The sequence below is a fragment of the Trachypithecus francoisi genome, unplaced genomic scaffold, assembly GCF_009764315.1.
Source record: "Trachypithecus francoisi isolate TF-2019V2 unplaced genomic scaffold, Tfra_2.0 Lachesis_group11, whole genome shotgun sequence".
NCBI lineage: Eukaryota > Metazoa > Chordata > Mammalia > Primates > Cercopithecidae > Trachypithecus > Trachypithecus francoisi.
The window spans coordinates 110,472,169-110,488,144 of NW_022681456.1; the positions used below are offsets into that span (position 1 = coordinate 110,472,169).

Sequence of the window (15,976 nt, forward strand, 5' to 3'; positions counted from 1 at the left end):
ATTAATACACTGCGGGCCTTGGGCTCTGACATTTGCTGACTTCAGGTGTGACCAAGCACATTCCCAGCTGTGGTGGCTATGGCAAAAGACTCCTTCTGTTTAAGAGAAGTGGTGGAAAAATAAAGGGGACTTTGTCTTGCACCAGCTCAGCTACGGTAGAGTAGAGCAACAAGAAGGCTTTTGGGGTCCCTGAGTCCAGGACTAAGCTCTTAGACACCTTTTCTAGACCTGCCCTGGGCCACAGGCAAGTGTAGAAATGCTGTCCAATAGCCTAGTCCTGAATTAAGAGACACATTGCCCTGAAGGATGAGTCTCTGAAATCTGGCAGCATTCATAATAACCTGACTGAAGAGCCCTAGAGCTTTAATTGAACACGGGTGGTGGCCTGGGAGAATCTTCCTTGGGCCTGTGGTGGCGGTGGACACAGGGAGAGGCTCCTCTGCCTGTGGCAAGGGGAGAGACGAGCAAAAAGAACTTTGTGCTGTGTTTTGGGTGCCAGTGTAACCACAGTAGAATAGAACATCTATTATAGGTAAATTGCTAAGGTTTTTTGCTCCAAACCTTGGCTCTCAGACAGCATCTGTAGGACAGCCTGAGGCCTAGGGGAACTCACTGCATTGAAGGGAAGGACACAAACCTGGCTGGCTTGGCCAGCTACTGATTGTAGAGCCCTTGAGCTTGAGTTAACATAGATGGTAGCCCGATAGTAGTTACAGAGGGCCTTGGCCAAGACCCAGTGCTGTGCTGGCTTCTGATAGTGGTTACAGCAGGCCTTGGGCAAGACTCAGTGCTGTGCTGGCTTCAGGTCTTACCCAGTACAGTCCAGTCTCAGTGGTGGGGGGCCACAAGGATGCTTGTATCAGTGAAACCCCAGTTCCAGGCAGCTCAGCACAGAAAGAGCAAGACTACATTTACTTTGGAGAAAGTAGGGGTAGAGAACAAGAGTCTCTGCCTAATAATCCAGTGAATTCTTCCATATACTTTCCAAGGTCACCAAGGCAGTACCTCTCCAAGACTGTAAAAACCACAGTATTATTGAGGTTGTGGCCAAAGTCCCTTCATATACCTAAAAAGCCTAGTAAAGAAGGATGGGTAAAAACAAACCCAGACTACAAAGACTACAATAAATACCTAAGTCATCAATGCCCAGACACTGATGAATAACATAAGCACTAAGATCAGCCAGGAAAACATGACCTCACCAGACAAATTAAATAAGGCACCAGGGAACAATCCCGGTGAAAGAGACATGTGTAATCGTTCAAACAGAGAATTCAACATAGCTATTCTGAAGAAACTCAAAGAAATTCAAGATAACACAGAGAAGGAATTCAGAAACTATCAGATAATTTAACAAAGAGACTGAAATAATTAATGCCAATACTATTCAAACGATTCCAAAAAATGGAGGAGGAGGGAATACTTCCAAACTCATTCTGTGAGGCCAATATTACCCCGATAGCAAAACCAGACAAACACACATTAAAAAAAGAAAACTACAAGCCAATTTCTCTGATGAATATTGATGCAAATATCCTCAACGAAACAGCAGCAAGCCAAATTCAACAATACATTAGAATGATCATTCATCATGACCAAGTGGGATTTATCCTGGGATCCAAGGTTAGTTCAACATATGCAAATCAATAGATCTGATACGTTATATAAACAGAATGAAAGGTAAAAATCCTATGATCGTTTCAATTGATGCTAAAAAAGCACTTGATAAAATTCAACATCCCTTCATAATAAAAGTCCTCAAAAATCTGGGTATAGAAGGAACATACCTACGCAAATATATCCACAGATTCAAATTCATATGAAACTAACAAATGACCTCAAATAGCCAAAGCAACCTTGAGAAAGAATGAAGATGATGGCTCACACTTCCCGACTACAAATATATGTCAAAGCTAAAGTAATTAATACATTACAGTACTGGCATAAAGATAGATATATAGACCAATAGAATGAAATACAGAGCCCAGAGAAATCTGTGTGTATACAGTCATTTGATCTTTGACAAGCGATCACAATAGTGAAATAATTGTTTCTCTGACAAATGGTGTTGAGAAAAGTGGATATTCACATACAAGAGAATGATATTATACCGTTATATATACTGAAAAAATAAACTCAGACTGTGTTGAAGACTAAAATTTTAAACTAGAAACTATAAAATTCTTAGAATAGAACTTTGAGAGTTTCATTACATTTGTCTTGACAATAATTCATGGATGTACCACCAAAAGCACAGGCAATAAAAGCAAAATTAGACAAATGGAACTGGTCAAACTAAAAAGCTTCTGCCCAGCAAAATGAATAATCAACAGAGTGAAAAGGCAACATACACAGTAAGAGAAAATATTCATAAAGCATATATGTGATAAGGTGTTAATTTCTAAAATGTACAAAAAATTCCTGCAACTCCATAGCACAAGAATATAATTATCTGATTTAAGAATAAGTGAAAGACCTGAATAGAAATTTCTCCAAAGAAGATATAGAAGTGAACAACAGGTACATGAAAAGACATCCAGCATCATTTATTATCATGGTAATGCAAATCAAAAGCACAATTACATATCACCATACACCCATTAGGATGGCTATCAAAAATAAAGAAGGAGAAAAGTGTTGGCATAGATGTGGAGATATCTGAACACTTATATACTGTTGGTAGAATGCAAAATCCTGCACCCAGTATAAAAAAATAGTATGAAGTTTCCTTGAAAAATTAAATATAGAACTACCATACGATGGAGCAATCTCACTTCTGGGTGTATATCCAGAATAATTGAAATCAGGATATCACAGAGATATTTGCACTTGCATGTTCATTGCAGCACTCTTCACAACAGTCTAAATGTGAAAACAACCTAATATTTACAGAGAGATGAATAAAGAAAATGTGATCTATGAATATAATGGAATACTATTCACCCTGAAACAGAAAGGACATCCTGCAGTATGCGATAACATGGATGAACTTTGCCAACATTGTGCTAAGTGAAATAGGCCAGTCACAGAAGAACAAATACTGAGTGATTACATTTATGTGAGGCATACAAAAGAGTCAAACTTATGAAAGCAGAAAGTAGAATGGTGATTTCCAGTGGTTGTGGGAAAGGGGAAAGAGGGAATTCCCAGTTAATGGGTATAAAAAGTTTCATTTATACAAGATGAGTAAGCTTTAGAGATCTGCTGAACAACATTGTGTCTGTAGTTAATAATCCTGAATTGTACAGTCGACCTTTGAGTAACATGGGAGTTAAGGTGGCTTACCCTCCACACAGGTGACAATCCGTGTATAACTTTTAGTTTCCCCGAAACTTAACTTGAATTTGTAGGTATATTTGGGTAGGTATGTTCCTTCTATCCCCAGATTTTTTAGGGCTTTGATTACGAAGCGATGTTGAATGTTATCAAGTGCTTTTTTAGCACTAATAGTCTACTGTTGGCCAGAATTCTTACCAATAGTATAAACGGTCAACATATATTTTGCATGTTGTATGTATTATAAACTGTATTATTTGTATAAATTAAGCAGGAGAAAATGACATTTAGAAAATCACAAGGAAATGTGTTTACTATTCATTAAGTGGAAGCGGATCATCATAAAGCTTTTCATCCTCATCTCTTCACATTGAGTAGGTGGAGGAGGAGGAAGGGGAGGTATTGTTCTTGCTTTCTCTAGGGTAGTAGAGGCAGAGGCAGTGGAGGAGGTAAAAAGGAAGACAGGAAAGGCAGGTATACACAGTGTGACTTTACAGAAATACATCATAATTTCTATTTGACTTTGTTGCTTTATCATTTCTCTAAAAATGTTTCTATATGGTACCAATCCTTCTTCCACTGTTTGCTTTTGTTTCAGTGCCCACATTACAGAAGCTTCCATGTTGTAAAATATGTCAAAACAGTCTTGAATAATCAGAACACTTCTGCCAGATTGTCTGTCAATTTGTTTCTGTCACTGCTTCTTCTACGTCTTCTTCCTCATCAGCTGACATTGGTTCAGAAGCACTTCTTTCCATCAAGTTGTCTTCTGTTAATTCCTCTGATGTGCCTGTTACCTCTTGAATGTCTCCAAGATCCATGTCTGGAAATTCTTCACTTCACACCTTTTTTTTTTGCCATATCCACAATCTCTTCATAATTTTCTTGAATGGTTATGAATTCCATGAAGCTATGCACAACAATTGGACAGTTTTCTCCAGTAGAAATTTGTTTCCTGTTTGACAGCTTTTGTGGCTTTTTACAAAGCAATGATGGTAACTTCAGTGGTGTAATTCTTTCAGACTTTTATAATGTTGTCTCTGTTGGGGTTCTCTTCCACAGGATTTACAATCCTTTCTATAGGGTAACATGTGTAATGAGCCTTAAATGTCCTTAGGACCCCACATCTAGGGGGTGAATCAGAGACACTGCATTTGAGGTAAAGCAGACCACTTCAGCACCTTCATTATTCAACTCATGAGGCTCTGGATGACCAAGAGCATTGCCAATTATCAAAAGGACTTTAAAAGGTAAACCCTTCCTGCCAAGGTACTTCCTGTCTTCGGGAACAAAGCATGGAAGGAAACTGTCATAACTTTTCAGAAAAAAAAAAGTTATTATTGTTCAGGACTTCTTGTCGTACAACCAAAAGACTAACAACTGTTTTTCATCTTTCCCCTTCAAGGCTTAGGGATTAGCAGTTGTATAGGTAAGAACAGTATTGATCATAAACCCCACTGCATTTGCACAGAACAGCAGAGTTAGCCTATCCCTTCCTGCCTTAAATCCTGGTGCTCACTTATCTTCCTTATTAATAAGTGTACTCTGTGGCATTTTTTTTTCCAGAATAGGGCACTTTTATCTGATTAAAAACCTGCTCAGGTAGATGTCCTTTCTCCTCAATGACTTTCTTTATGCCATTTAGAACTTTTCCGTTACCTCCTAAGTGGTGGAAGCTGCTTCTCCTGTTATATTGACACTTTTTTGAGGCAAACCTCTTTCGAAAATTTTCAAATTATCCATTAGTGGCATGAAATTCTCCAGCTTTAAATCATTCACTTTCCATTTGCTTTAAGTTGTCATATAATGACTTCACTTTTTCTTGAACCATGTTTCGAGCCTACAGGTATGCCTTTCTGATAGCAATCTTGCATCTACATAAAAGTTGAATTTTCAATATGATATAAAAAGCTATTTCACTAAAAGGATGGGTTTTTGTGCCCAATGCTGTAGCTGCAGTGAGGCTTCATGTCATTCCATTTTTCTGTGAGTGTGGGTTTTAGTTTTTGTTTTACAATGGTCCTTGTACTGGATACATTTATATTGAAACAGTAGCCAGCTGCAGAACTCATTCTACAGTACATATTAAGCAATTCAACTTTTTCTTATTATGTCATGACTTTTCTTTGCTTCTGAGAGCACTTCCAGCATCACTAGTGGCACTTCATGTGGCTCACACAGTGTTACTTAAGGTTGATGTTACATCACTAAACAGGATGAAAAACACACAGAAAACACAAGGGTTCACTTTTTACCGTAATTCATCACTTACTGGAGAGTGATGAAAACTACCCACATGGAGATGATGAATGACATACGGCATTTTAAATAAATACTCTCAACACTTGAGTTTACTGCAATAGTAACAGGAGATGGTTAGAGAATTTTTACAGCAGTGAAGTAAGCACTACAGTTAATTTTATGCACTTATGATTTAATACTGTGACTGGGAATGGCATCATCTAAGGTCTATAAGAGTTTCTCTGTGGAAAGTTTAACAAATTTTAACTTTTAATAATAGATATGTGTATATTTTATTATAGTAAATTATAAAATTGTATTTACATATATTTTATGCATTCACACTATAACTAACTTTCTCTTAACTTTTTCTATATTTCTAAGCTGCGTAGTTTATCTGCAAGGTTTTTCATGTGGTCACAAATCTCAAAAAATGTTTCCAACACATTTATCGAAAAAACTATGTATAAGTGGACATGCATAGTTCAAACCTGTGCTGTTCAAGGTTCCACTGTACTTTTAGGAGGTAGGATTCATTTTAATTGTTCTTATCTCAATAAAATAAAAATAATAAAAATTAAGAAAGCGTATACACACGGAAACATACACACCATGGAAGTTTGTAGCACACTTAACTGATGCCGTTACTCTGATCTATAAGAAAAATCATTGACATGAAAAAATATTAACTTGGTTTAAACTATTTAGAAATATATTATTTTCTAGTATGGACTGATCTGGTTTTAAAATTGATTTATGTGATCATATTGTTTCATAATCAACAACTCAGGCAGACTTCAGGAAATGACTAGTTAAATCAGTAACTCCATTATACATGCTAAGTGTTTATTCAACACCTGTCAGAAATGTAATTTTGAATGACTTTTTTTTGGTTCTTTCACTGGTTTATATATAGGAACTAAAGGTCATAACTGAGCTAGATATGTTCTGTCAGTGTTTCCCGTGGCTCACACACAATCTTAAAAATTGGAAAATTCTGTGTAAAAATGTTGGTTCCTGGATTCTCTGGAAAACCAATCAGAAAGCCTTATTAATGCTGGTCCCAAAATTCTGTATGAAAAATATAGACCAGAGCTGGGGAGCACATGAGTTTTGGGGTGTATGAGGAGAGTAGTGCACCAACAACTCTCCCCACTCTAACCATCACACCCTAATTTCCTGTCCTTGATACTCTTTACTCATTTATGTTATGTCTTTGGCTCCTGTAGGAATTAAAGTTTACCAAAGTATACTTTAGCGTAAGTTCACTTCATGCTTCTCACGGAATAAGGGAAGATGTGATAAGGTCTGAACGGTCAGGGGTAGAAGTTGAATCACCATGAATTCTAAAATGGTGTGATTATTTTTGAATAGAGAGGCTACAAAACTGCTATCCTAAAGACCTTCAACACTTATTTTGTACTCAGTGTTAAAAAGCAATGATTAAACTAGAGCAAATGAGTAAAAATAATGTACATAATGTATAGCTACACTAGGCCACATGTCTAACATGGAAGATATAAAACATATCATCAGGTACTTGCTTTTGTTTTATAATAGAAAACACTTTATGATTCGTTGGCCTACAATAATGGCTATTTCATCTTGGAGTGAATCCTTTGGTCTCTTTGGAGTGATCTACTTAAGTCCTCAAGAAAATCATATTTGTTTATTCACAAACCCTGATGAGTTATTATATGCTAACACAGACACAATTCTGTAATGTTCTCAAAGAGACGGTGGGTAAGTATGCAAATATTTATAGATTGTTGTGAGAAGGACTACAATAAAGCCATGCTCTTGATGATTAATAGGAGCACCGAATTTGAGACCAATGGAAATGATGAAGTAAGGGTTATATGAGAAAAGTCACAGGTTGAAAGAGACTTTGAGAACTATGAAAATAAAAAAACAGAGCTGAGATCTGGCCACTGCACTCCAGCCTGGGCGACAGAGCGAGACTCCATCTCAAAAAAAAAAAAAAAAAAAAAAGTTTTTCCAATTTTAAATAAAGTGAAGTGTGAGATGACAGGACATAGGAATTCGGTCCATCATTGAATTAAGGTACAGATATTCATCAAGAGGGAATATAGGACACAAAGTGGGTTTGGAAATAAGACGATGAGACAAGTTTTTGACAGGTTGAGTTTTAGGCACTTATTTTAAAAAAATCTAAGAAGAAAAAAATGGAATAAGTAGTAGAAATATCCATTAAAACAAATTATAGAAAAATATCCATTACAATTAGTAAATTACATAGAATTGATTGTTTTATTAGCAGTAAAGCAGATTATAGTGGATGAGAAGTATATGGGAGGTGAGAAGGTGAGACACTTATGTTAGATTACTTTTTCTAGGTACTTGGCTTTGAAGATAAATTGAGAAACAGTTAATCAATTGGAAAGTTTTTTGGGGATATAAAAATGTATATGTGTACATAGATGGGATAGACTTGAATGTGTTTGCTGAGGAAAAGAGAGGGTGCAGATGTAGTAGAGGCAGAAAGAGGAAATCTAAACCCCAGTTGGATCTACTAATATTAGCTAAAGATAAATATTTTTTCATAAGTATGGGTAAAAAAAGATAAATATGGATATGGTGAAGGTTATATTTGCAGGAAGAAGGGCCTGAAGTCGAGGCAGATATTACAACATTGACTCTCATTCTTCTATGAGAGGAGAAATAAAGCATGCTCTTAGAGTGAAGACAAAATTCATAAATTTTATTTATGTGTCCACTCCTTCATTCATTTGTTCTATAATAGTTTATAACAATATAACAATATTTAATTGTTCATTAAATATTGCCATGGGCCAAGCCGTCAGTGAGAACCAGGAAAAATGATCACAACCAAAATGCACTGTGGCCTCTCTTAAAACACACCCGCTGTAAGTCAATGCAGCAGCCACAAGGAGGCTTTGGTAAAGCAAACATCAATATCTGAGTTCTACACATCAACATCCAAGTCACCATCAACTGAGAAATAAAATTTACTTGACTGGGCCAGTTTTGGGAAAGGGACATTTTAAGTTAGGTTATTTTGGATCAAGTAATCTAAAATAAATTTGTTAAAAATCTCTTTTTACACTTAGTTGTAAAAGCAAAGTATAAATAGGAGCTAAATTTCTTTTTTATTCTGATTATTAATACATTTATTTCCTACTTGTAACTTTTGAAAAATAGTAAACAAAGAACTATTGAAAGACTGAATTTAATTCTTTGGAAGAATGGAGTCCTGCACTTAAAAGACACTATCATGGTACCTTGTTTTGATAGTACTTACTCAGATCTACATATCCAATATCCACATACATTTTAGCAAACAGAGATCCCAGGATAAAGCCAATGACTGGACCAATCATTCCTATTGCATTCAAACTACCTGTAAGTGTTACAAAACAACTTAATCAGATGCCACAAATACTTGGTTTTGATTTAACATATTTTTAAAAGTAATATTACACAATGCACTTCTGCAAATATTTTTCTAATAGGTAAAAGAAAAAACTAGTGACATTATTATTTCAAGGGTAGATCTAGGGAATGTAATCATGAAATTTAATAGTTTCTGCACATTACCTACATACAAGGAAGAATGTCCTTCTTTTGCAAAATCATCAATGTACGAAATCCCCAGTGGTACTACGGGGGATTCCCCTATACCACGAAGCATATTACCCATGAAGACATACATCCACATGTGTGACCCAGATTCCTTCACACAACCTATAGAGATAAGAAAGTGTTTTACTTTAAAAATTAATTTTAACATTCCTATTAGGAACTTAACCACTTTAAACCCTTCATTTTTCCATTTTTTTGGTTTGTTTCTTTCCTAATTATAAATGATTCATATTTACTTTACAAAGTTTGAAAATAAGGAAGGGCACAAAGAAAAAAAGTAAAAATTTCTATAATTAAACGACACACAGAAGATCATTGCAAATGTTATTCTAGATCTTCTACAATTTTAGTGCACAAAATATGCATAATATTCATTATGTACATTACGTACTTAAAAATCCAGGTTATTTTTAAGGTGCATACACAGTTATCACTACATTGTCACAATTTCCCCATGTTAAGAGTTCTTCTATATTAAAATTTTAATTACTGCATAATAGTGTGTTTAATAATAGTTTGCTAATTTGTTTAAACAATCTCTTGTTGTTACAAAATATTTTTATTTTTATTCTCTTGAACACGGATGTCATGGCTGTGATTATGAAATGTCCCTGTGAACATTTCTGATTATTTCCTTAAGATTAATCAAGAAAGAGCTGGGCGCAGTGGCTCAAGCCTGTAATCCCAGCACTTTGGGAGGCCGAGGCAGGCAGATAACGAGGTCAGAAGATCGAGACCATCCTGGCTAACACGGTGAAACCCCGTCTCTACTAAAAAATACAAAAAATTAGCCGGGCATGGTGGCAGGCACCTGTAGTCCCAACTACTCGGGGGGTTGAGGCAGCAGAATGGCTTGAACCCGGGAGGTGGAGCTTGCAGTGAGCTGAGATTGTGCCACTGCACTCCAGCCTGGGCAACAGAACAAGACTCTGTCTCAAAAAAAAAAAAAAAAAAAAAAAAAATTAATCAAGGAAGTAGGCAAGTATATTTTTGTTCTTTAATATATATTGAAAATTAATCTCCAGAAAGACTTTCAAATTTATACTCTCTCAGCAATACATAAAACTTGAAATCATTTTTTTCCTCCACTTCATTTATTTTTATTAAATTTTGGGGTTATCATTATAATGATATTATTGTGTTATAACAGTTACAAAGTCTTCAAACTCTATAACATTTTGCATTTCTATAAAGAGAAGTTATATTATTCACATATTTCTGCCACTGTCTGCTTTTTTATTTTAAATGTGTATGTTCTTTGCAAATTTCCTACTAAATTTGTTCTTTATTCTTATCTACTTCTAAATGCCCTTGATATATAATAATCCATTTGGACACTAGGAGAGTTGTTCCAGGACAACTCATAGGTACAGAAATTTATGCAGACGTAAGTCCTCTCATTGGCCCTGTGGAAACGGCCTATTTAAGTCAGACCTCCACATGGGTGGGTTTCTCCTTCTGTTTGGTTGGACAAAAGCTGCATGTAAGTGAACAGGTGCAGTTCAAACCTGTGTTGTTCAAGAATCGACTGCATATATTAACAGTATGATTTTGCCTGTATGTGAGGGATAAACGTTCTTCTTATTTGTTCTTAAATCAGTTCTGCTAAAGAATATCACAAACTTTATAGATGTGATTAAATCTATCAATCTAGAATTTGTTTTACTGTCACTATTAATTCTTACCTTTTCCTACTATCTCAGGTGATGTTCTATTGAATGATAAGGTTTGATTAATCAAACAGGTTGATAAACTTGATGTTGAATTTTCTGATGGATTAATATGGGTTTCTTTAGAATACCTGTAACTATAAGAGCAACATTAGATTGAACATTTTGCTTGTCTACTGAATATTTTCAGTTTTCCCAGAAATACAGAGAAATTTTCCCCTTTATTTGAACCACTGTCTTCTCCAAATTACCAGAATCTTGTTTGTCAACTTCTCAGCATGTATTTCAGAACAGGTGATGAGAAGGGGGTGAAATGTGAGTGTCCACTGAGAAAGATACTTCAATACACTGTAAACAAAGTGGGTTATCACCTTGCTATTATCCTAAGAGTACTTATATTCTGGTCAAGATATGAAATATCCTGGTTTCACCTGTTGGTTTTTTTTCTTATCTGTTAACTCTGTCTATTTATCTCTTCGAGTTATCATCAAAGATGGTCAATCTGTCAGATTTTCTTTCATGTACACACACACACACACATATGCACACACTAGTGCTTGACTTTTCAAAACTCAATAAAAACAAATTTCTAATTCATTTCAACTTTATGAGGAAAAGCTTAGTAAGAACAACAGAGATGGAGCTGGATTAGGGACGGATGCTGATGCTCAAAAATACTAAGTGCTCTGTGAGCTCTAAGGGCACCATATAGTGTGCCGGGCATTTTGCTCAACTTCAAAGAACAAGAAATAAAACACACAGTGTTTGTACTTTGGAAATGTCACACTCTCTAAGATAAATGTATATGATCAAAGATATAGTAAGTTTAATATACAAGGTCCTGAGTTGTCACACACCCACAAAAAAGAAATAATCAGCTTTTCTTGGAGGTGGGGTGTAGGTCAAAGAAAACTTTACAATGTGAAGGATAGATTAAATGAATACTGAAGATGGATAGAATTCTAATTGGTAGGCAAAGGAAGAAAAGTATTCAAGTCTGTAGTAGTAACAGATGCAAAGATATAACATATTATGGCACACTAAGAACTGTAAGCCTAAAATGTGATCCTCAAATGTGGGGAGCAATGGAAGATGAAGCTGGGGTAGCTGCATTTAAGGCATATTCTCCATAAAAATCATGAAGAACAAGATGTTAAGAAGATTAGAGGGAATTATGGGACACTGAAATTATGGTGTCAGAAGCAAAGGAGAAAGATGGTCATGATGAAGAAGCCACAAAAATAGGAAAATGAATCAAGATTGTGGAATATGATGCGCATTAGAGCAGTATCACTAAGAAAAAAGTTCTTATAAAGGCCAAATACAGGGGGAAAAAACAGAATTAATATGGTGACTAAAAGGCACGATTGCTGGATTTGGCATTAAGTAATTGATGTCTCTAACAAACCATTCATTGTCTCTCAGTATCCTTTCTTCTCTCCTTCCATAGTAACAGAAGTTGGGTTTTTTAAGCTGGAAATAGGGAAGCCTGGAATAAAGTATATTTTTTCCAACATCTATATATTAGATCTATGTGTAAAATGTAACTGACTTCTGGTAAACGTGAAATCAGTGAAAGTGTTTTGCTTCTGAAAATGTCCTGGGCCTCAGCCCATGTGCACTCTTTGTTCTTGTTCTTCTCTTCTTCTATCCTGTTGCCTGGAAATACATTGCCACATTTTGTAACATGAGGACAGGGCCATGCAAGGCATAGCACTATGATGAAAAACAGAATCACATCATCCTTGGACTAGCTACATTACAAAATGTAAAAAATAAGCGTCTATCTTATTTAAGTTATTGCTATTTTCAGTTTTCTCATATGAGCTTCTTACTCTAATCATAACTACACAGTTACCTTAGAAAGAGCAGCTTCAGTGAAATGCTGGTGGGAAAACATATACAGCAGCGGGTGAAGTTGTGAAGTCTTACTGAGTATAATCAAAATCTTACAGGCAAAAACATAAAATACATACATTATACTAAAATTGGTAAATAACTTATTTCATATAAAACTGTATATCTTATACAATATTATTCTTATTTAAAAGTTTATAAAAGCCATGATGAATAAAGCAATACATGAACTATTACATAGGAAATATACTCCATTTCTCTATGCATACATGCGGGTAATCCTCTCAAAAAGGTAACTGCCTACTTAAAAGTATAAAAATAAAATTCTACTGCTAAGTTACAAGTAGCTGATAATAAATGGCTCAGAGCTGTTTAGTACTTACTATCCCATGAAGAAATGTGGCAAAGCTGTCAAAATACTTCCAGTTCCCATAAGGAGACAACCAATTCCAATTAACTTTGGTCTGTGTAGTTTAGATCCAAAGTAACTTACAAATACAATCACAAGCAAATTTCCTAGAAAAAGAACAAAATTAAGTTGATATGACTTAGTGTAATTTTGTATCTAGTAGAACCAAAAGCCCCAAAGGAATGCAAATATGCCCAAGACATCATACCTTCCCTCAAAGACCATGAAATTTAATTATTAAGGTGAACTCTCCTACATTAAACCACTCATTGAAAAGTTGTATAGGATTAATAAGTAGAATAGGTTTTACATACAAAGAAAGCACTCAGGTAATTTGGCTATATGAGAGAAGCAAAGTTTTTTTGAAAATGTGGAGTTTACTGGATTGCATTGGAATGACAAACTGTCTTCCTAATCTGAGGGAAAGATCATCATTCATGCATATTTTAAACTTATTCCAGGCATTCTTTAAGTTTACACTAGGTACCTACCACAGTGCTCAGAGTCAGAAATAGAATAAATCATGGTACTTGTTCTCTAGAAACACACCAGTAATAAAACAAAACAGACGGATAGATGTGCTGTTAGATTACGGAAATAGGAAGCTTAAATTAATTAGGGGCTTTGTGAAAGTTTCCTGGAGGAGACATTATTTGAGATTTAATGTCGAGTATAAATTATTTAGATTAAAACATGGAAGAGCCAGCAGAGCAGACCAATTCAGATTTATCTATAGCCTTATACATAACAATGAACAGACAATAATCAAGAACTATTGAACATTGATGGAAAATAGTTTCATGAAAGAAAGCACCAGAATGGACCAGCAGATAAAGCAATACAAGAATAAATACTTAAACAAGATTAAACTGAAAAGAATAGAAGCATTAAAAAAAAAAAAATCCAGTTAGTATATTTAGAGGTACAATGGCATCTTGCAGCCAGAGAATCAGAACTGGCAGACTAAAAATAGTAAGCGCAATAAAGTGTTGTTATAAATTTAAAATACAATTTAAAATTTACAAATTAGAACTTGATATAATAAGATGACATCACGCATCAGAGAAGATTGATGAAACATAAAGAAAAGAGGTAGAAATTTAAAGGAAAAAAATTTTAAAGGAAAAATATCCAGAAAATATATTATTTATCTCATATATGTTTCAGAAGAAAAGAAAGAATAAAAACAGAAAGAAACAAATAGAAAACAGAAAATAAAGTTTTTGTGTTAGAGGAAGACATAAGCTTTCAGATGAAAGTTCCTACATTTGTACAGCAGAAGTAATGTAGAAAGAGAGAGTCTCAGATACATGCTGGTAAATTTTTGGATATTTAAAGATAGAAAGGAGACGCATATCAGTGCATGAAAATTACAGTGGTAATAATTTCTTATATACCACATTGAATGTTATAAAACAGTAGATGAATATTTTTAACGTTTTGAGAAAAAAATCATTTGGAAATTTTAATTACATACCCAAATTATCAATTAAATATGATACTAAAATAAAAGCATATTCCAACAAGCAAGGGCTTAGAAAATATGCCATGCTTTCAATTCTTCCTAAAAAACAATAACTACGGTCATCCCTCAGTGTCAATGGGTTATTCATTCCAGGATGCTCTGTAGACACCAAGATTTGTGGATGCTCAAGTCCTTTAAGTAAAAAGCTATAGTATTGCCTGGACATGGAGGCTCACATCTGCAATCCCAGCACTCTGAAAGGCTGAGGCTGGCAAAACACTTGAGGCTAGGAGTTCGAGATCAGCCTGGCCAAATGATGAAAACCCATCTCCACTTAAAAACACGAAAATTAGCCGGATGTGGTGGCACATGCCTCTAATCCCAGCTACTTGGGAGGCTGAGGCAGGAGAATCGCTTAAACCCGGGAGATGGAGGTTGTTGTGAGCTGACGTCAGGGCACTGCACTCCAGCCTGGATGACAGAGGGAGACTCTGCCTCAAAAAACAAAATCAAACAAACAAAAGATGCACTGTTGCATATCACCTATCAACATCCTCCTGTATGCTTTATATCATCTCTAGATAACTTCTAATACTTATAATACAATGTAAATACTATGTAAATAGTTGCTATTCTATGTTGGTTTTATTTGTATCGGTTTTATTAACATGCGGCCATTTTTTAGTTTTATATTTTTTGAATATGACTTACATCCACAGGTATGGAACCTGTGGATACAGAGGGTCATCTATACATGGAGGTATACTCCAGAAAGAGTAAAGATGAGATTTGAAGTCACAGGATTCAAAAAACAGAGGTAAGCAAAGAAACTAAACTGATAATGATGTTCGAATAATTGCTGTTAAATAGCTGCAAAGTTTAACAAAAATGTTAAGGATTAATTTCATGATAAAAATAGACATACAGTGAACTAAACTTTAAAACTAATAACATTCCAATTCTAAAATTCTAGATGATTTCATTGAGCTTGGGAGGTGGAAAAGTAAAAGACATGTAGAGTGTCATATCTTTGAATGACAAACATTCTGAATTCATATAAAGAGATAAATCTACCTTTGACAATTACATTTTAGTCATTAGTTAAGCATTGTGTAAATACAGTTAAAATAGAAACAGAAATTGTAGGAAATATTTGCAGTCTATATAATAGACAATTTGGTGGTCCCTCCAAATAATTAGAAAGTGAAAAGAAAAAGCGAAAATCAGCAGAGGCTATGAGCTAGCAGTGGGTAAAATAAGAAAAAAACCTATTTTCAATAATTATATAAAACCTCACTATTGCTGGAGAAATCCAAATTGAAATGATGACATCAAAGCAATATCTTCAACATTCAAAAAAATAAAAGACTTTAAACCCCCAATGTTGTACACAGTTAAACACTAGAACCTAGCGTAGGTTGCTCCTATGCAGTC

At 35.0% G+C, this 15,976-nt stretch overlaps 1 protein-coding gene across 2 annotated transcripts in view; it reads right to left on the reverse strand.

The window, feature by feature from the left end:
- The window catches only part of SLCO1B3 (solute carrier organic anion transporter family member 1B3), a 100,177-nt gene that overhangs the window by 46,501 nt on the left and 37,700 nt on the right, over positions 1–15,976 (reverse strand). For both annotated transcript variants that reach the window (XM_033222710.1, XM_033222712.1), the window contains exons 4-7: positions 13,052–13,184; positions 10,827–10,948; positions 9,097–9,243; positions 8,801–8,899 (exon numbers count right to left, since the gene is read on the reverse strand). In XM_033222710.1, the coding sequence (XP_033078601.1) occupies positions 8,801–8,899; positions 9,097–9,243; positions 10,827–10,948; positions 13,052–13,184 (501 nt within the window). The remainder of the gene's footprint in view (positions 1–8,800; positions 8,900–9,096; positions 9,244–10,826; positions 10,949–13,051; positions 13,185–15,976) is intronic.